Below are 21960 nucleotides of genomic sequence, written 5' to 3' on the forward strand. Positions count from 1 at the left end.
GTGTGCTCCCCATCCGCGTAGGCTGGCGTCTATGGTGAGCAGGGTCCAGGTTGGTGAAGATAGCCTCGTCCCCTGGTTCAGGTGGCTGCCCTGCAGCCATCACCGTAACTGGGTACGGACTCTGCCCGGGAGTGATAGCCAGACGGAGTAGTTCCAGGACCGTGGATTCCATCGTGTCAGAAGTGAGCGCTGTAGGGGTCTCATGTGAGCTCGCGCCCATGGCACTACTTCCAAGGTGGATGCCATCAGACCGAGGACTTGTAGGTAACCCCAAGCTGTGGGGTGAGGTTCGCCCAGCAGGGCTTGTAACCGGTTCCTCAGTTTTGATCTTGTGGAGGTCAGGCTGACCTTGTCCTTATTGGTGTCGAATCGGACCCCTAGGTATTCTAGCGACTGTGTGGATTGCAAACAGCTCTTGTTTGTGTTGACCACCCATCCGAGGCTCTCCAGTAGAGATTTGACTCTGTTGGTTGCTTGGTGACTTTCCTCTGGTGATTTCGCCCTGATCAGCCAACCGTCTAGGTAAGGGTGCATGAGGATTCCTTCCTTCCTCAGTGTTGCCGCCACCACCACTATGATCTTGGTGAACGTCCGGGGTGCTGTGGCTAACCCGAAGGGTAGTGCCCGGAACTGGTAGTGATGGTCCATGATTTTGAAGCATAGGAAGCGCTGATGTTTTTGATGAATAGGGATGTGAAGGTAGGCCTCCGACAGATTCAGGGATGTGAGGAACTCTCCCGTTGTATCGCCCTTATTATGGAGCGGAGGGTTTCCATGCGAAAGCGGGGATCCTCAGGTAGCGGTTGACCGACTTGAGGTCCAGAATGGCCCTGAACGTCCCCTCTTTCTTGGGGATGATAAAATAAATGGAATAATGCCCAGTATTTATTTCTTGTGGGGGCACTGGGGTTATGGCCTCGAGGGCCAGTAGTCTGGTCAGTGTAATTTCCACTGCCACCCTCTTGGAGGGGTTGTGGCAGGGGGATTCCACGAACTTGTCCGGGGGGGGGGGGGGGGGTTCGTAAGAAATCCAGGTAGTATCCCTCTCGAATGATAGTTAGGACCCACTTGTCTGAAATTATTTCGACCCATCTGTGGTAGAATAGGGCTAGTCTGCCCCCTATGGCCTCTTCCCTTGGATGGGTCGGCTGAATCTCATTGTGGGGTGCGGCTGGGGCCTGGACCCGAGCTGGTTCCCCTCTTGTTGTGCTTGTTCCGAAAAGACTGGTTCCTGCCCTTAGGGCGGGGCGCTTGGTAGTTGTTTCTGTATGGATTGAAGCGCTGTGAACCTCTGTCCCTGGAAGATCGGGGGAAGGGTTGCTGGTTTTTCTTATTCCTGTCCTCCGGTAGTCGCGGTAATGGGGGCTCGCCCCACTTGTTAGCCAGTTTCTCTAGTTCGCTGCTGAACAGAAGGGATCCTTTGAAGGGCATCCTTGTGAGACGTGTTTTGGAAGTTGCGTCGGCAGCCAAGTTTCAGAGCTAGAGTTGTCTCCTGGCAGCCACAACTGACGACACTCCTCTGGCCGTTGTGCGCACCAGATCGGAAGCAGCGTCCGCAAGGAATGATACTGCTGGTTCCATGGCCTCCCCAGGGGTATTGTTCCTGGTCTGAGATAGGCAGGCACGTGTCACTACGGAGACATAGCGGCGACGTCAAAGGACTGTTTAAGGATAGATTCCAGAAGCCGGTCCTGAGCGTCTTTGAGCGCTGCACCTCCCCTCCACTGGGATAGTAGTGCGCTTCGAGATCGTGCAGACCATGGCACCCACTTTTGGGCATGTCAGAAGGTCCTTGGCCGCTGGGTCCAGGGGGTACATGGCTGTCATAGCTCGTCCCCCTTTGAATGTGGACTCTGGAGCACTCCATTCCAGGTCTATTAGTTGCTGGGCGGCTTGTAAGAGAGGGAAGTGGCGAGAAGTTTGGCAGAGTCCCTCTAGCAGGGGGTTCGCCTTAGGCTCCCCTGAAGTGCCTGCGTCCGGGATAGCGAGCTCCTTCAGACTGTGGGTGACCAGGTCTGGGAGCTCTTGGTGAAGAAGCGTCTCACGGTTCGGTGAGGTTCTGTCCCTGGGGGGAGTTCCCCTTCCTCTAGGGGTTCTGTCTCTTCTTCAGAGTTATCCGTGTCCCCATAGGTGGGGCTTCTGGGCAGTGGAAACATTTGTCTAGGCCCAGAGAGCCCTGTGGCATAAGGGTCTTCTGGTGGTGACTGTGGCATAAGGGTATTCTAGTGGTGACTGTGGCTGTCTAGCCGGAGGCTCCGTTTGCATATGAACGAAGGTGTGTAGACCTTTGAAGAATTCCACCCATGAGATAGACGCTGAGTCGAAGCTAAGGGGCGTTGAGTCCCTGGGGGTCCCCGTCTGAGGAGGTGTCCACTGGAATTTGCTAGGTTCGGGGTACTCACTGAGGAGCTAGTACTCGATCCTGAGTGGGAATGGCCCTGGCCTGGATCTCCCAGGACCTCCTCTCACTGGGCGCACAGGGCGTTGGTCTCTTCGCTTTGTGCGGCTCTGATATGGCATGCTGGGCAGAGGCCTTGGGCTTGAGCTCCGTTCCCGGTGGTGCCATGGTTGTAGGCGCGTAAACTCTTCTTTTTATGTGCTCTGGCGCGTCTAAGATGTGCGCGCGTGTTGTGTGCGTAGATGAGCGTCTAAGTCGCAGGTATGCACTCAGGCCGATAGGCGCGCGAGGTGCGTATGACTTATGCGTGCGGCCCTTGTGCGTGTACTTTATGCGCACATGTATTTTGTGCACCTAGCCGGCCTTGTGCGCCTGGATCGAGATGGCGGACAGAGCGGCGAATAGGGCCAAAATGGCGACGGCGACCACGCGGGCAATATGGCGACCACTTTGGAGGGTCTCCACGTGGGAGGACCCTTGAAACTAACTGGGGCCTGGCCCTGCTAGGGCGGATCAACCCGGCGGCACTGGTCCCGGCCAGCGACCTGTGTGACTCCTCGAACCTCAGAAACCAGAGTCTATGCTGAAGATTTCTACCTTGCCTTGACTTCGGTGCTTCCCGGTTTCGTCCCGGGCGGTGTCCGGCTGCGGGGGGAAGAGGGCAAATACCTTCACTGCCGCGCTCGTGGGTGCACCCACTGCCTCTCAGCCGTGCCCAAGGTCGGGGGCTAGGTCCTCGCTGCGATTCGGCCGCCGGACCGAGGTTCACCTCCGAGGGACCACAGAAATCACCTCGGGAATTCTCAACTGGGGGAGGGACCAGAGGGTATCACCGCAGGAGAGCGGGGCTCGTCTTCAGAGATAAGTTTTCTTCCGAATTTGGGTTTTCTCCGTTGATTTTGTTCTAACGCTGTGAGAGCGTGCAGATAGTCCCTAACTGCTATGGAGACGGAAAATACTGAAGAGCTGCACTTTCTGCAGGGGTATATGTACTAGGGGCTGACGTCAGATTGAAATCTGATCCATACACTATACCCATTGGTCCTGAGTCCATCTGCTACATGCTAGGAAATTTACTTATTTTACTATCAGGTGACAGTTAGATCCCTACATGTTTCTAGCCCCTAGCAGAAGGAGGCGAGAAAAAAAAAAGGGGCGTGGAGGCGACAGTGGGCAGCCGGCCGCAACGCGGCGGTTTCGCACACTGCACACTATCACCTCCATAGTACCATGGGAAAAGGTGTAGTTATTTCTTGCGGTGCTGCCGGCGATAATGTTAAAAATATTATTGCCCGCAGCACTGCCGGGAGATAACTCCGCCCAAACCCCACCCATACTCTTCCCCTTTCCTGAATTAGAATAATACTGCTGCAATGTGGCAAGTATCGCGTGAGGTAGGGCCCTACCACACATGATACCGGCACATCGCAGAATAAAGAATGATCCTGATGGTTAGGTAGTTTTTGTTTCCATTTTTTGTTTGTTAATGGTTGTGTAGCTTAAGTTTTGAAAGGAAGTTTATTAGCCGGAAGGGTTATTTTCCTAAACTTGATTTGTGTAAATGAGTTACTTCATTGTTCTTTTATAAACTATAGTTTGGAATCACTGTTGTATTGAAGTTCTTTAAAAGGTAAAAATATGTTTCTAAAATATATAACTACAAGCACAGTAATCTCTTTGCAAGTATGCATACAACAATTACTCAACTAAAAACTTTATTGCTTATATTTGTATCATATAGAAACTTTGCATAAGTATCAAACACTACAAATACCAATGAAATATAAGGCATCACTATTTATTTATTAGTAATTTTCAAATAGCTCACATAGTTGCAAACTATTCAGGCACTTTTAAAACACATGCTCTATGCGAATTTTAAAAGAGAAACTACTCACCTTACTTCTCTTTTCAAATCAAAATGTATGGACACTGTTTTCCTCCCCTGACCTAAACACGCCACAGGAACATCTCATTTTCCAAAAGCTAAAAGTATGCGTGCTGTGGAGGCCTGTGTGGACTTTTAATCATTTTGAAGATGCAGTTTTCAGCCTAGCCATTTTACATGGGTAAATCACTTTGAAAGTTGCCCACATTATGGTAAGAAATGTGGAAAATCCAAATACTACTAGCATAACCTGTCCTGAATCCAAAGTATATCAGGCCATTTATGACATTGAATCAAATTTGGGCCACACTCTTTTTTTCAGATAATAGAGACACTTTTGGTTTTGCATCTTATCTGGCCAAAAGGGAATGTAAAATATCTTATTTGAACTTATACCACATATTCAATGATAAAGTTTAAATGCCTACTTGCTAACAAATCCACATATGTATGCACAATAAATCAAAATACTGTATATCAAAACAAACTACAAAGGATGAAAACACTTTACCTTTATCAGTTTTTCAATCTGTTTTTCCAGCTCTTCCACACTAGCTATTTGGTCCCCATCATCCTATAAATAAATATGCACAGTATTTATATATATATATATATATATATATATATATATAGATATATATATATATATTTTTTTTTTTTTTTGCAAAATTGAAAACCTTACTTTTAAGTGGCAGCATAGATGGAAAGCCTCATGCAAAATTTCTAAAACCAGGTGTAAAATAATATTTGAGCAGATTATTTTTTTAATTTTCAGCAAATTATAACCAAAGCATCATATGCATCCACTGATATAAGAATACAATGAAAATATTCCAATTTATACATCCAATAAAGAATCTTCTACAATCCATAATTCAGTGCATTTCTTCAAGTAAGCTGAAAGGCAATAGTATTGAAATTGAGCGAAGCTAAGGTATTGAGAGATTGAAAACCTCTCGCCATTTACAAAGAAAATCAGAGATACAACAAAAATTTTTTTTTTTTTTGTTAGTTCTCAACCTGTCACTACTTCTCGGGGGTGGGTATCCAAAAATGTTTGTAAAGCATTTATATCATAGAAAACATATTTCTGATCTTTATACCATATTTCACACTTGCAGGGGTAACATAAAAAGAATTTATCCCCTCTAGTAAGGGTGTCTGATTTTAACTTAAGAAATTGTTGTCTTCTTAACTGAGTTGCCCTAGCAAGGTCGGGGTACATCCAAATTTGTTGGCCATGAAATTTTTGTAATCTATTATGAAGAAATAATCACAATATGTCTCTTTCAGAAGGAAAAACAAATGAAACAAAAAGAGTTGCTCTTGGCAATATATCAGTATCAATAGTTATTTCCAAGATATCTGTAACATTCATGGACTGCTCCGGTTGCGTATCCCCTAATCGTGTTCTCTGTAATATATAATGTATCTTAGACAAAGGTGGAATTGACTGACTAGGCATTTTCAATACCTGCTCTAAATACTCCTTGAACATTTCCCTAGGGGAAATCTTTTTTAAGTAGGGGAAGTTTAATATCCTCAAATTAGGATACTTTAAGCTGTTTTCCAAATATTCCAATTTTGTCAAGTTGGATAATTCCATTTTGGCTGAATTATTCTGAAATGTTTCTATTTTTCCCCAAACGCTCGTCATGCGCTTCTAGTCTATTTTTATGGTGGGAAATAGATTTCTCTACATCTAAAACTTTATGTGAGGATTCTGAATTAATATTAGTCAGTTTTAGTATTGCCTTCTCTAAGGATTTAATCGCCTCCCAGAATATGTCCATGGTTATTTCAGATGTCTTGACAGGTATAACAACATTCATTTTAGACATGTCCTTCTCTCCCCCCTGCAGCTAAGTTCCCCATCCCCCCTTCACTATTAGATATAACATTTAACTCTGGAGATTCCTTTTCAAACAACGAGTCTCCAAATACTTCTTTAATAGCAATTAGTGGAGTTGGGGTGTCTGAAGCACAGGGACTAAGAGAGATGACTTCGGCCAGAGCCGTTTTTTTTTTTAAACTTTGTATTTAAAGGTTTTTATAGGTACAGCACAACCATATCAAGAAGCTTAATATTGTACACAATACATTAGTATCGAATAACATAAGGCAGTGTGTATTCCAGAGAAAAACTTCTAAAAAGTACAACCAACAGTAGATGGGGCTATAAGACCTATAGTTATAAAATAAATCTAGGTGTAAGACAAATTTCCAGCTAGAAACTTGTGGTAAGGCTCCCATGTAACATTGTATTTAAAGAGTTCATGGCGCAAGGTATATCTAAGTTTTTCCAGGTCAGCTATGTCTCGAACCTGATTCTTCCAATAGTCAAGACAGGGGTTCCATTTCCCGAAGGGCAATAGTATATCGGGCAGCTAGCAATAGATGACTGACTAGTTTCCTAAATTTCCAAGGCACTAGCGAGTTGTCCCAACAGCCTAACAAGCCAAGGATAGGGGAAACAAATAGGTAAATGTATTATATCCACAATTTCAACAAATACCCTGCGCAGAAAAATTGAACCCCAGGGCACCACCACCACATATGCAAGTAGGTACCATGCTCACCACACCCACGCCAGCATTGAGAGCTATAGGAAGGAAAAATAGTTGAAAAAAAGGCTGGTGTATGATAGGTATTATGTAATAGATATATCATAAGCTCTATATGACACTGGCAGAGGGAACTTTTATGTGCATTAGACCATATAAGTTTCCAAGTCTGAGCTGTAAAAGAAGTTCCCAGATCTTGGTTCCAACAATCAATTAAACCTTGTGGGGTAACAGTACCAGTTTTACCTTGAAGAAACCCCAAATAAAGGAGTGTGGTACCCTTTGCACATGCATCTGGGTCAGAAAAATACCGAGTCATCTCAGTGAGCCAGGCTTGTAGGTCATAGAATGTGGATAATGCAGCCCAGAGTTGTAGATAGTAGGCATGGGTGGACGCTGGCAATTTGTACTCAGCACTAAGATCTTCAAAAGTTTGAAATTTCTCATCATCTCACAGCTGTATAAGATGGCATAAGCCATTATCCCTCCATTCTTTAAACGCCGGAGCAATAGTAAGTCCAGAAATCAATGAGTTCCCGTAAACAGGAGCTAAAAGCTAAATTGAGGTAGCGTCAAGCTGCAGGTAACACAAAATCTGCTGCCAGAGAGTGAGGGAATGAGCGAGAATGGGGTTGGAGCAGACAACCTTACGGCACAATATAGAGGCTGGAGATAGAAAGGGCAATAGGGCTAGGTCTGCAATATCTGTAGCTGTTCCAGAGGTTGCCAAATAGCCGGCAGGTGCCGAAACCATACCTTTAGCGCCAAGAGCCTGGCCGCCCAATAATAAAATGAAAGTTAGGGAACGCCATCCCTCCCTGTCGCTTAGGGAGCCAAAGCTGTCAAAGACGAATATGCAGCTGACGGTTATTTTATTTATTTAAACAGTTTTCTATACCATTGCACAGAAAAAAATCCATCTCGACGGTTTACACTCTTTTTGTCATAAAAATAAAGAAATGACATAAATAACAATTATTCATAATAAAGACATCTAAAATCAATTACCGTATTTTTCGCTCCATAAGATGCACTTTTCCCCCCAAAAGTGGGGGGAAAATGTCTGTGCGTCTTATGGAGCGAATATTAAAAAAACAAAAAAACTAGCTACAACCCCCCACCCTCCTGAGCCCCCACCCAAGACCTGCCAAAAGTCCCTGGTGGTCCAGCGGGGGTCCGGGAGCGATCTCCTGCACTTGGGCAGTCCGCTGCCAGTAATCAAAATGGCGCCGACGGCCCTTTGCCTTTACTATATCACAGGGGCTACCGGTGCCATTGGTCAGCCCTGGTGACATAGTAAGGGCAAAGGGCCGTCGGCGCCATTTTGATTACTGGCAGCCGACAGGCCCAAATGCAGGAGATTGCTCCTGGACCCCCGCTGGACCACCAGGGACTTTTGGCAGGTCTTGGGGGGGGGCAGGAGGGTGGGGGGTTGTAGCTAATTACATTTAAAGGGTTGGGATGGGGGGGGGGGTTGTTTTTTTTCCCCATAGAAAGAGAACGATAAGATGTTTTCTGATCTGGGGAGTGGACCGAAATGGCCCTCCCCGGGCCCTAAAACGAAATGGGGACAAAAAAAATTTTATGCACTCCCCTAATTTGCTCCATAAGACGCACAGATGCCCGGGAACAGAGCCGGTTTAGCACACCATTATTTTTTTCATTTTCCCCCTCTGAATCCTAGGTGCGTCTTATCGTCAGGTGAGTCTTATGGAGCAAAAAATATGGTATACATAAAATTAGTTACAGTTACTAGGCATTCGATTAATACAATCGAAAAAAGTCAAAGATAAAATAAGAGCATAAAAGAACATAAAAATCATACAAAGCTAAAAATAGGCTTATTCCAAATAAAACGGGATATCGAACTATGGAGGTCAAAGACTTTGACAGGTATGTTACAGGGAATGTGCTGAAATAAATATAGAAATTTAGGTAAGATCATCATTTTGATCAGGTTGATACGTCCAGCCCAGGATAACGGTAAGTCTGCCATTTTTGCAGCTTAAGTTTTGTCTGGGACAGCAAGCTATTATAGTTTTTGGAAAAAGAATCACTCCAATTTCTTGGGACAAAGATCCCCAGGTAAGTAAACCTTTCCTGGACAACACTAAAATCTGCCATACAGGGAGGTATCACTGTGCGAGGCTCTATAGGAAAGATCTCCAAGTTAGTGTAGTTAACTTTATATCCCGAGAGATCACTAAAGACCTCCAGATTGCCCATCAAAGCCGGGGCGGAAAGACATGGATTGGATAGAAAAAGTAAAATATCATCAGCATAAAGGGAGATGGTATGAACAGTAGAGCCAAATTTAAGCCCTTTAATATCCAGGTGCTGCCTTACCAAGGCTGCCAGTGGTTCTAGGGTAAGGTCAAAAAAGAGTGGAGACAGAGGGCAACCTTGCCGCAAAATTTGAGTAGTTTTTCAAAAGCAACATTTCCTGAATATGCCCTTTTTTGTAGGCGTCTATAGGCATAGCTGATGGCTGAGAAACTTACAATGTCTTATGTTTTTTGGCATGAAGCATTTATTTATTTATTTATCTGTACTTTTTTATATACCGAAGTTTAGCAAAGGCCTTCACTCCGGTTTACATTTGAAACAATGAATTACAAGTGCCGAAATCATTGGTAAAACAAAACAGTAAACTGATATAACCATGAGTTACATATAAAGAGATAACTGGTATAACAACATAACAGGAGAAACAATAGATGATGACAGGTTATAACAATGGTTATGACAATGGATGCGAATGTGTTCAGGTCAGTGGGTTTTCAAGCAGCAGTGGAAAAGTGTTGGGAGATCGTAATATGGTTTAAATATCCATAAAGGTATGTTTTAAATATGTCCTGTATGGTATGGTTTAAATATGGTCTGTAATATGGTTTAAATATCTGTGAAGGTATGGGGTGTTAATTATGGTGTGGGATATTAACCAGTCCCGTCTTTGAAGGCTTGTCTGAAGAGCCAGGTCTTGAGTTCTTTTTTAAATGTTTTAGTGTTATTTTGTAATCTTAGGTGTTCTGGTAGTGAGTTCCAGAGGTGAGGGCCTGCAATGGAGATGGTTCTGTTTCTTACAGTAGTATATTTGGCGGATGAGCTTGATGGTATGTCCAGATGTAGTTTGTTTGTTGTTCTCGTATTGCACTGAGAGACATGTTTCTGAATGATGTTATTTAAGCCTGTGTTTTCATTGTTGTGGATTGCACTGTATATAATGGTGAGAGTTTTATATTCGATTCTCTTTTCTACAGGTAGCCAGTGTAGGCTTTTTAGCACAGGAGTGATGTGGTCAGATCTTTTGTGACCGGTGAGGATTCTGGCTGACGCGTTCTGTAGCAATTGGAGTGGTCGAATGGTGGATCTGGGTAGGCCTATCAGTAGTGAGTTGCAATAGTCGAAGCTGGTGAATATGAGGGATTGAAGAACGGTTCTGAAATCAGGGTGGTAGAGTAGGGGTTTTAGGTGTTTGAGGATTAGTTTGTGGAAGACCTTCTTTGACTTTCAATCAGATGTGTTTTTTGAAGTTAAGCTCTGGGTCTAACCATATTCCGAGATCTTTCACGTTGTCCTTTAATTTGATGAACATAAGAAATTGCCATGCTGGGTCAGACCAAGGGTCCATCAAGCCCAGCATCCTGTTTCCAACAGAGGCCAAACCAGGCCACAAGAACCTGGCAATTACCCAAACACTAAGAAGATCTCATGCCACTGATGCAATTAATAGCAGTGGTTATTCTCTAAGTAAATTTGATTAATAGCCATTAATGGACTTCTCCTCCAAGAACTTATCCAAACCTTTTTTGAACCCAGCTACACTAACCACATCCTCTGGCAACAAATTCCAGAGCTTTATTGTGCGTTGAGTGAAAATGAATTTTCTCCGATTAGTCTTAAATGTGCTACTTGCTAACTTCATGAAATGCTCCCTAGTCCTTCTATTATTCGAAAGTGCAAATAACCGATTCACATCTACCCATTCAAGACCTCTCATGATCTTAAAGACCTCTATCATATCCCCCCTCAGCTGTCTCTTCCCCAAGCTGAACAGCCCTATCCTCTTCAGCCTTTCCTCGTAGGGGAGCTGTTCCATCCCATTTATCATTTTGGTTGCCCTTCTCTGTACCTTCTCCATCGTAACTATATCTTTTTTGAGAAGCGGCGACCAGAATTGTACACAGATTTCCAGGTGCGGTCTCACCATGGAGCGATATAGAGGCATTATGACATTTTCTGTTTTATTAACCATTCCCTTCCTAATAATTCCTAATATTCTGTTTGCTTTTTTGACTGCTGCAGCACACTGAGCCGACGATTTTAAAGTATTATCCACTATGATGCCTAGATCTTTTTCCTGGTGGTAGCTCCTGATATGGAACCTAAAATCGTGTAACTACAGCAAGGGTTATTTTTCCCTATATGCATCACCTTGCACTTGTCCACATTAAATTTCATCTGCCAATTGGATGCCCAATCTTCCAGTCTTGCAAGGTCCTCCTGTAATGTATCACAATCCGCTTGTGATTTAACTACTCTGAATAATTTTGTATCATCCGCAAATTTGATAACCTCACTCATCGTATTCCTTTCCAGATCATTTTTATATATATTGAAAAGCACCGGTTCAAGTACAGATCCCTGAGGCACTCCACTGTTTACACTTTTCCACTGAGAAAAGTGATCATTTAATCCTACTTTCTGTTTCCTGTCTTTTAACCAGTTTGTAATCCATGAAAGGACATTGCCTCCTGTCCCATGACTTTTTAGTTTTCTTCGAAGCCTCTCATGAGGGACTTTGTCATACGCCTTCTGAAAATCCAAATACACTACATCTACTGGTTCACCTTTATCCACATGTTTATTAACCCCTTCAAAAAAATGAAGCAGATTTGTTAGGCAAGACTTCCCTTGGTAAATCCATGTTGACTGTGTTCCATTAAACCACGTCTTTCTATATGCTCTACGATTTTGATCTTGAGAATAGTTTCCACTATTTTTCCCGGCACTGACGTCAGGCTCACTGGTCTATAGTTACCCGGATCGCCTCTGGAGCTTTTTTTAAATATTGGGGTTACATTGGCCACCCTCCAGTCTTCAGGTACAATGGATGATTTTAATGATAGGTTACAAATTTTAGCTAATAGATCAGAAATTTCATTTTTGAGTTCCTTCAGTACCCTAGGATGCATACCATCCAGTCCAGGTGATTTGCTACTCTTTAGTTTGTCAATCTGGCCTACTACAACTTCCAGGTTCACAGTGATTTCGTTCAGTTCATCTGACTCATCACCCCTGAACACCATCTCCGGAACTGGTATCTCCCCAATATCCTCATTAGTAAACATGGAAGCAAAGAATTCATTTTGTCTTTCTGCAATGGCCTTATCTTCCCTTAGAGCCCCTTTAATCCCTCTGTCATTTAATGGTCCAACCAACTCCCTCACAGGTTTCTTGCTTTGGATATATTTTAAAAAGTTTTTATTATGAGTTTTTGCCTTTACGGCCAACTTCAATTCAAATTCTCTCTTCGCCTATCTTATCAATGTTTTACACTTAACCTGACAATGCTTATGTTTTATCCTATTTTCTTCCAATTTTTGAAGGATTTTTTTTGGCTAAAATAGCCTCTTTCACCTCACCTTTTAACCATGCCGGTAATCGTTTTGCCTTCCTTCCACCTTTCTTAATGTGCGGAATACATATGGACTGTGCCTCTAGGATTGTATTTTTAAACAATGTCCATGCCTGTTGAACACTTTTAACCTTTGTAGCTGCACCTTTCAGTTTTTTTCTATTTTCCTCATTTTATCAAAGTTTCCCTTTTGAAAGTTTAGTGTTTGAGCTGCAGATTTACTTATTGTCCCCCTTCCAGTTATTAGTTTAAATTTGATCATGTTATGATCACTGTTGCCAAGTGGCCCCACCACCATTATCTCTCTCACCAAACCCTGTGTTCCACTAAGAATTAAATCTAAAATAGCTCCCTCTTTTGTTGGTTCCTGAACCAATTGCTCCATGAAGCAGTCATTTATTACATCTAGGAACTTTATGTCTCTAGCAAGTCCTGATGTTTCATTTACCCAGTCAATATTGGGGTAATTGAAATCTCCCATTATTATTGCACTGCCAAATTGGTTAGCTTCCCTGATTTCTCTAAGCATTTCATCATCTGTCTGACTATTTTGTCCAAGTGGATGGTAGTATACTCCTATCATTATACTCTTACCTAACACACATGGGATTTCTACCCATATAGATTCTACTGAGCATTTAGTCTCTTGTATGATCTTTACCCTGTTGGACTCTATACCCTCCTGGACATAAAGTGCCACACCCCCACCAAGTTGATCCTCCTTATCATTGAGATATAATTTGTACCCTGATATAGCACTGTCCCATTGGTTATCCTCCTTCCACCAAGTTTCTGTGATGCCAATTATGTCAATCTCATCATTTGCTGCTATACACTCTAACTCTCCCATCTTATTTCTTAGACTTCTGGCATTGGCATACAGACATTTCAAAGTGTGTTTTTTATTTATATTAACAACCTGCTTTTCAGTTGTTAGGGATAATTCGGAAATCATTAGCTTTGGTGGTTTTTTACATATAGGCACATGGACTATGTTTGCTTTTAATGGAACCTCTCTTTTGGGATGCCCTAACTCTCCTGTTTCATTAATATCCTTCAAGGATACATTTCTCCGAACCATGCACTGCTGAGTGAGTGTCAGCTTTCCCCCTTGTTCTAGTTTAAAAGCTGCTCTATCTCCTTTTTGAAAGTTAGTGCCAGCAGCTTGGTGCCACTCTGGTTAAGGTGGAGCCCATCCTTTCGGAAAAGTCTTCCCTTTCTCCAAAAGTTTCCCCAGTTCCTAATAAAGCTGAATCCCTCTTCCCTGTACCATCATCTCATCCACGCATTGAAACTCTGGAGCTCTGCCTGCCTCTGGGGACCTGCACGTGGAACAGGAAGCATTTCAGAGAATGCCACCCTAAAGGTTCTGGATTTCAGCTTCCTACCTAAAAATCCTAAATTTGGCTTCCAGAACCTCTCTCCCACATTTTCCTATGTCGTTGGTGCCCACATGTACCACGACAGCTGGCTCCTCCCCAGCACTGTCTATAATCCTATCTAGGTGATGCGTGAGGTCTGCCACCTTCACATCAGGCAGGCAAGTTACCAGGTGGTCCTCACGTCCACCAGCCACCCTGCTATCTACATTTCTAATAATCAAATCACCAACTATGATGGCCGACCTAACCCTTCCCTCCTGGGCAATAGCCCTGGGAGACTTGTCCTCAGTGCGAGAGGACAATACATCACCTGGAGAGCAGGTCCTTGCTACAGGATCACTTCCTGCTACACCAGGGTGATGTTCTTCCTACTGGGAGAGCTTTCTGATCCAAGGCAGACAGGGGCTGCCAGACTGGATTTGGGACTTGGCTACTATGTCCCTGAAGGTCTCATCAATGTACCTCTCTGTCTGCCTCAGCTCCTCCAAGTCTGCTACTCTAGCCTCCAGAGATCAGACTCATTCTCTGAGAGCCAGGAGCTCTTTGCACCGAGTGCACACATACAATCTCTCACCGGCGGGTAAAAAATCATACATGTGACACTCAATGCAAAAGACTGGAAAGCCTCCCTCTTGTGTGTGTTGTCAATTTGTATGGCGTGTTTCATGTTGATTCCGGAGTGTTTTTTCTCGAATAGTATACACTCAGTTTTGTCCATGTTTAGACATAGTTTCATGTGGTTTAATATGTTTCTTATGGTGTTGAGGTAGGTGGCTGAAGTTTTCATTGCGTTTTCAATGGTGTTAGTTATGGGTATGATTAATTGGATGTCGTCGGCGTACTTGTAGTATGTTATGCTGAGACTCGTGAAGAGCTTGCAGAGGGACAGTAGGTATATATTGAACAAGGTGGCTGATAGTGCTGATCCTTGAGGTACACCGGTTTCAAGGGGTATGTCATCTGAGTAGTTGTTGTTGATGTTTACTTTGAAGTATCTATTTTTGAGGAAGGATGTGAACCAGTTAAGGGTTTTGCCAGATAGACCAATGTTGGCTAGTCTGGAGATTAGGTTTTTGTGGTCTACAATGTCAAATGCGGCGGAGAGGTCGAGGAGGATGAAGATGAATTTTTGGCAGTTGTCGAAACCTATTATTGTGTTTGATAAGTTGAGTAATAAGGTTTCGGTGCTTCAATTTTTTCTGAAACCGTGTTGGGCGGGGTTGTAAGATGTTGTTGGTTTCGAGATGATCATTGAGCTGTTTGAGTGCTGCTTTCTCAGTCAGTTTGGCGAGGAGAGGTAAGTTTGATATTGGGCGGTAGTTGTTGAGATCGTCTGGACTGAGGTGCTTTTTTTTTGATTATGGGTTTGATTGTTGCAACTTTTAATTTATCAGGAAGTTCTCCTTCCTCGAGTGATTTATTTATGATTGCAGTGATGGGTGGCGCAATGATATGTGCTATTTCCTTTAGGGTATGAATTGGGATTGTGTCGAGTTCATGGCATGCTGGGTTTCGGTTTCTAAGAAGTTTCTCTGTTTCGATCGTTGATATGGGTTCCAAGGTGGACCATGGTATAATGTTTTTGAGGGTTGGCAGGTCATCTAAGATTGTGGCTTTGTTGAAGTTTCTTGTTATATTGCTGATTTTGTTTTTGAAAAACAGAGCAAGTTCTTGGCTTAAGCTTTTGGTTTGGGGAGTGGGATTGTTGTTGCTTGATGTAAGGTTGTTTACTATGTTGAAGAGTGATTTAGCGTTGTTAGCGGAGTTTTTGATTTTACTGTAGTAATCTCGTTTGGTGGTGTTAATCATTTTTTTTATATATCGCCAGCTGTGTGCGGTATCTTTTCAGTGTTAGTATGCATTTGTTTTTTCTCCATTCTTTTTCTTTTTTCCTTAGGGTGGATTTGGAGTCTCTCAGTTGTTTGTTGAACCAGGGGTTTGTTTTTTCTCTTTTGTTGTTGATCTGTTTTGTTCTTTCCGGGTTTATGTTGCTTGCGGTTTCAGTTGTGAGTTGGTGCCATGAATGGGTGGCATTGTTTATGTTGGAGAGATCTAGGTTTGTTAGCTGTTTTCCGAGTTCTTGTTGTAGGCTGTCTGGTTGGAAGAAGGGTCGGTAGTTAAAGGAGTATGTTTCGTTCGTTTTGTCCGAGTTGGTGAAGTATATTTGAGTCTTGCAGTGTAGGAGGTAGTGGTCGGACCATGGAACTGGTGTGTATGATGCTGTTGTGTTTGATAGGAAGTCAATAGTGAATATCAGATCCAGGGTGTGACCAGCTTTGTGTGTTGAGTTTGTCACCTGCTGGGTGAATTTTAGTGTGGATAAGAAGTCAAGTAAGGAACCATGTTGCATGCATATCAGCAGTTCTATTAGTTCTTTTTTTTTTTAAATTTGGCCTGGTAGCTCTCTTTTTTTCCTTTTCTTCCAGCTCAGTCAGAACAAGTGCTGAGATCCTGGTACCATAAGCTTTCATGCACAACTACCTGGGGATTTCTCACCTATTTTAATAGAGTTTTCCCACTGTTTCTAGTCTGGTTATTATAGCAAAAGCCTTGAAAGCCAGGAGCTCTTTCCGGAATCCTGTATCATGGGCCCTAAACCCAGCCAACAAGTTTTGCCCTGATGACTTCCTCCTCTACCAGGGTCTGTGAAGATCCAATCTGGGAACAAAACTGGAAACCTTTTATATAGACGTGCACAGCACTTGCCACTAAGCCACCAGGTCCAGCCCTAGTTCTTTTTCATGGAAAACTCGGCACATCAGTGATGATGCAGAGATATGCCCCTTGAAACTGAGAAATAATCATCTATTCAAGTATCAGTGCACTTGTCATAGGAGATACTCGAAAATGGCAACTGATTATTCTGTACTTTTGAGAGGCCTTTGACAGTGGGTTAGCTCTTGGATGTACTGCACACTATTAGGACTCTATTTTTAATCTTTTTTCCCTCTTCCTTTGCTTTAGGACTACTGCCTAGAATAACGGAGGCCCAGTTGTTGGCTGAGGGCTGAAGAAGTCTCCTTCAAAACTGAACTCTTTATCATCATTCTTGAGCTGCCATGGGCTGTTGCAATGGAAGTCTTCACCTTTCTGGATCTGAAAATCAACTACACAACAAATACTAACAATCATAGCTCTTCTGAACCCGTACTTAAGGTATCTACATATTGATCCATGAAAAAGCAGAGTTGCTTACCTGTAACAGGTGTTCTCCCAGGACAGCAGGATGTTAGTCCTCACATATGGATGACATCATCAGATTGAGCCCTGTCACGTAACACTTGTCAAAGTTTCTAGAACTTTGATTGGAACACTGAGCATGCCCAACATGCCACTAACCCTGCATCCAGCAGGGGTCCCCCTTTAGTCTCGTTTGTAGCAAAAAGTACAAGCGAAAAATAAAATAATAAAACGTAAGCAAACCCAACTCCGCGGGGTGGTGGGCGGGTTTCATGAGGACTAACATCCTGCTGTCTTGGGAGAACACCTGTTTCAGGTAAGCAACTCTGCTTTCTCCCTGGACAAGCAGGATGGTAGTCCTCACATATGGGTGAATAGTGAGCTACAGGATGCCCAGATAGAGTGAACCACAGCACCCAACGACGTGCAACAGGCACAACAACAGGGGTGCTGTTGGGTATGAGGGCAGCCTGAGTTTCATAGTGGGTCCTAAGTAGGAAGTTGGGTTTTTAAACTGGAAACAAATTACGCAGGACAGACTGGCCAAAGATGGAATCTTGCCTGCCAGCCTCGTCGAGACAATAATGAGCTGCGAAGGTATTAAGAGAGCTCCATGTGGCAGCTCTACAGATGTCAGCAATAGGAACGGAATGGAGGTGTGCCACTGACGTTGCCATGGCTCTGACTGAATGCGCTTTCATGTGACCCTGTAGCGGAAGGCCTGCTTGTTGGTAACAGAAGGTAATACAGTCCGCCAGCCAGGTGGACAGGGTCTGCTTGCCCACCAGAACTCCCAGTTTGGTTGTATCAAAGGAGATAAAACGTTGGGTGTATTTTCTATGGGCTATAGTGCGGTTCAAATAAAAGGCTATGCACGTTTGCAGTCCAAGGAATTCAGAGCCCGCTCAACTGGGTATGAGTAAGGCTTTGGAAAAAAGGTAGGAAGTATTATGGACTGATTCAAGTGGAAATCCGAAACTACCTTTGGCAGAAATTTAGGGTGAGTGCAGAGTACCAGACGATCGTGGAGAAATTTGGTATAAGGTGGGTATGTAACTAGTGCCTGTAGTTCACTGCCCCTGCGAGCCGACGTTATAGCGACTAGAAAGATCACTTTCCAAGTGAGGTGTGTCGCAGCTCACAGGAATGTAAGGGCTCGAACGGAAGTCGCAAGAGCTGTGATAGCACAACATTGAGGTCCCATGCCGCTATTGGGGGATGCAGTGGAGGCTTCAGCTGGAGTAAGCCTCTCATAAAGTGCCCTACCAGGGGCTGCGCCAAAATCGGGGCATCTCCTACACCTTTGTGGTAAGCGGCTATGGCACTTAAATGCACTCGGATGGAGGACGCTTGTAAGCCAGACTCTGAGAGGTGCCAGAGGTAGTCCAGGAACCTTGTTGTGGGGCAGGAAAAGGGATCTATTTCCTTTGTCATGCACCACATGGTGAATCTTTTCCACTTGGAATGATAAGATTTCCTAGTAGAAGGCTTCCGTGAAGCTACGAGGACCTAGGACACTTCGTTAGAAAGGTTAAGGGATTGTAGAATCAATATTTCAACATCCATGCTGTCAGAGACAGGGCATGGAGGTTCGGATGATGCAAACAGCCCATTGCTCTGCGTTATGACAGTTGGATCTGTGCTCAGGTGAATTGGTTGCTGGACTGAGAGGTTGCATAGGAGGGGAAACCAAACTTGTCGCGGCCAATATGGGGCTATGAGAATCATTGTTCCCCGGTCTTGTCATAACTTCATGAGAGTCTTTCTGATGAGTGGAATTGGAGGGTATGCGTATAGAAGACCCGTTGCCCACGAGTGGGCAAAGACATCCCTTGGAGGTATCTTTCGGCTGCGGTGTAGAGAGTAGAATTGGTCTACTTTGCGGTTGTGAAGTGACGCACAGAGGTCTATCTGCGGGCGGCCCCACTGGTGGAAAATTGTGTTCGCTACAGTGGGATCTAGGGACCATTCGTGGGGATGAAAGGTCTGGCTGAGATTGTCTGCCATCACATTCGCCATGCCTGCCAGGTAGGTTGCTCTCAGTATCATAGAATGGGAAAGAGCCCAGGCCCAGATCTGCGCCGCCACCTGGCATAACAGGTAAGAGCCTGTGTCCCCTTGTTTGTTGAGGTACCACATTGCTACCTGGTTGTCTGTTTGAATAAGGATTACCTTGTTGGATAGGCAATCCTGAAATGCAAATAGGGCATACCGTATTGCCCTGAGCTCCAGACAATTTATCTGGTGCTTTGCTTCCGCTGTGGTCCAGGTTTCCTGGGTTTGTAGGTTGTTAACATGGGCTCCCCAACCCAGGTTGGAGGCATCTGTGGTTAATGTAAACTGAGGATCTGGAGGTTGAAAAGGTAGTCCTATCTGAAGATTGGACTCCTGCATTCACCAAACTAGTGAGAGTCGAAGCTGGCTGGTAACGTGGACAATGTGGGACAAAGGTTGGTGTGATTGGGACCACTGGGATTTTAAAGTCCATTGTGTTACTCTCATGGCTAGTCAAGCCATTGGGGAAAGGTGAACTGCAGAAGCCATGTGACCTAGTAAGGTTAGCAGGTGACGAGCTGTAGTAGCGCGGTGAGTATGTACTGCTTTGGCTAAGGTTGACAACGTGCATGCTCGGTCCCTTGGGAGGAACGCTCTGGCTTGAATGGTGTTGAGATCTGCTCCAATGAACAAGAGGGTGCGTGATGGTCAGATGTGATTTGGGAAAGTTTATGAGAAACCCCAAGGATTGTAGCAGGTGTATGGTAAGATGGAGGGATTGAAGTACTACCTCCTTGGATGGACCTGTGAGCAGCCAGTTGTCTAGATACGGATAGACGTGGATACTGCATTGTCTTAGGTAAGCTGCTACTGCTGCCAGGCATTTCATAAATAAAAACGTCAGTACTCGGTATTGAAATTGCCTGTGACCTACTGTGAATCTGAGATATGTTCGATGAGGAGGGGATATGGCTATATGGGCATACACCTCCTGAAGATCTAGAGAGAAGAGCCAATCTCCTGTTTGTAGAAGAGGGAGCATGGTGCCCAAGGTAACCATCCTGAACTTTTCCTTGCGGAGATATTTGTTTAGGGCGCAGAGGTCCAGTATAGGACGTATGACGCCCAATTTTTTTAGAATCAGAAAATATCGTGAGTAGAACCCTTTTCCCCGCTGTAGTCGTGGAACTGATTGCACAGCATTGGACTGGAGAATGGAGAGTTCTGCCTCGAGGAGTGGAGTGTGGTCTGTTAGACTCCATGCCGGACGTGGTGGAGAGTCCGGTGGTAGTGTAAGGAAATTTAGATGGTAACCGTAGGTTACTATGGAAAGGACCCAGCGGTCAGTAGTGATTGTGTGCCATTTGTTGGCAAATTGGCACAGGTGGTCTCCCACAGGAAAGATGGCTGGACTGGGAGGTTGACTGCTGCTCTCTAGAAGGAAGTCAAAACCCCGATGCAGGACCAGTCTGAGGAGCTGGTTGGGCTTTCAGGGGTCTATGTTGACAAGGCTGACCTCTTTGAGGTCTGGATGGTCGAGTGCCAGATGGAGGAGGGTAATACCTACGTGGTTTATAGGATAGCCTCCTAGCTTCCCATTTAATGGCCTCTTGGCGGTAGACGAGAAGTCTGAGGGAACAGTCTCATGGCGCAAGGTCTCATGGTAATCTTTGAGTTGTACCACTGCCTCCTGAATTTTCTCGCCAAACAGATTGTCCCCTGTGCATAGAAGATCTGCCAACCTGTCCTGGACTTCTTGGCGTAAGTCAGAAGATTTGAACCATGCCCAGCATCTGGCGCTTATTCCCACCACTGAGACTCTGGAGGCAGTCTCGAAGATGTTATACGCTGCCCTGACCTTGTGCTTCCCAGCATCAAGCCCTTTCTGGAGGATCATAGTCAGTCCCTCCTGAAATTCCTCTGGAAGGTTCTCGGAGAAGTCTTGGACTTGTTTTCAGAGATTCCTCAAGTATTGTGTCATGTATAGCTGGTAGGCTGCTATACGTGCCATAAGTATAGATCCTGGAGCACTCTTCGGCCAAAGGCGTCCAAGGGCATTTGCTCTTTGCCAGGAGGGGCAGAAAAATGAGGCTGGGATCTCTTAGCCTTCTTCTGGGCGGACTCAACCACTACAGAGTGGTGGGGTAGCTGGCTTTTTTGAAAACCTGGAGCTGACTGAACCAGATACATGGCATCAGTTTTCCTGTTCACTGGTGGGACTGTATCAGGGTGTTCCCAGGTATGGTGTAACAGGTTAAGCAGAACTACATGGTTTGGAACTGCCATCACCTCCTTGGGGGCATCCATGAACTGAAGCATTTCCAGCATTTTATGCTTGGCATCTTCCTACATTTGCAGTTTTAAAAGGATGGTTTCAGACATCTCTTTTATGAAATTAGCAAATGTGAGGTCTTCTGGAGGGGAGCGGCGGCGTTCTTCTGGGGGTGAAGGCTCTGACAGAAGGTTCTCGGAGTCTTGAGAGTTAGAGGAATCATCACCTCAAGGGTGATATGGTGGATCTCCTCCACCTTGTGGGCCTTCAGATGGAGGCAAAGGTCCAAATCCAGCCGGATCTGGAGGTGGCACTGATGGAAAAGATGGAGGCACCGAGACAGGGGGAGGCACCACAGAGGATGGCAGGGCACCGATGGTATCAGTGTTTTCGATGGTCGATGGGGTGTAAGAGCACCCAATGGTCTTGGAATCAACTCCGGCATCGGTGGAGGCTCTTCCTCATCCAAAGATAAAGGAATCGGGATTGATACTGGTGGAGGAATCGATGGACTCGGAGGTGCTGCTGGTCTTGAAGGAACGGGCACCGATGGAAGTGCACTGATCAGGGTGTCCAATCGTTCGAGGAGTGGAGCAAGCATTGTAGGCACCCGATCAGGCGTCAGCATCTGAACGGCGCCGGT

The 21960-nt window shown here is 44.7% G+C and overlaps 1 protein-coding gene and 1 long non-coding RNA gene across 17 annotated transcripts in view; one reads left to right on the forward strand and one right to left on the reverse strand.

The window, feature by feature from the left end:
* Nucleotides 1–21960, reverse strand: part of BAZ2B (bromodomain adjacent to zinc finger domain 2B) — a 1147511-nt gene that overhangs the window by 144103 nt on the left and 981448 nt on the right. For all 16 annotated transcript variants that reach the window (XM_029605562.1, XM_029605561.1, XM_029605560.1 and 13 more), the window contains one exon: nucleotides 4798–4860. In XM_029605562.1, coding sequence (XP_029461422.1) covers nucleotides 4798–4860 — 63 coding nt within the window. The remainder of the gene's footprint in view (nucleotides 1–4797; nucleotides 4861–21960) is intronic.
* The window catches only part of LOC115093596, a 105678-nt gene that overhangs the window by 38491 nt on the left and 45227 nt on the right, over nucleotides 1–21960 (forward strand). Inside the window, exon 2 of the long non-coding RNA XR_003857347.1 lies at nucleotides 16835–17026. This is a non-coding gene — a long non-coding RNA (uncharacterized LOC115093596). The remainder of the gene's footprint in view (nucleotides 1–16834; nucleotides 17027–21960) is intronic.

Source organism: Rhinatrema bivittatum, chromosome 6 (assembly GCF_901001135.1).
Source record: "Rhinatrema bivittatum chromosome 6, aRhiBiv1.1, whole genome shotgun sequence".
Classification (NCBI taxonomy): domain Eukaryota; kingdom Metazoa; phylum Chordata; class Amphibia; order Gymnophiona; family Rhinatrematidae; genus Rhinatrema; species Rhinatrema bivittatum.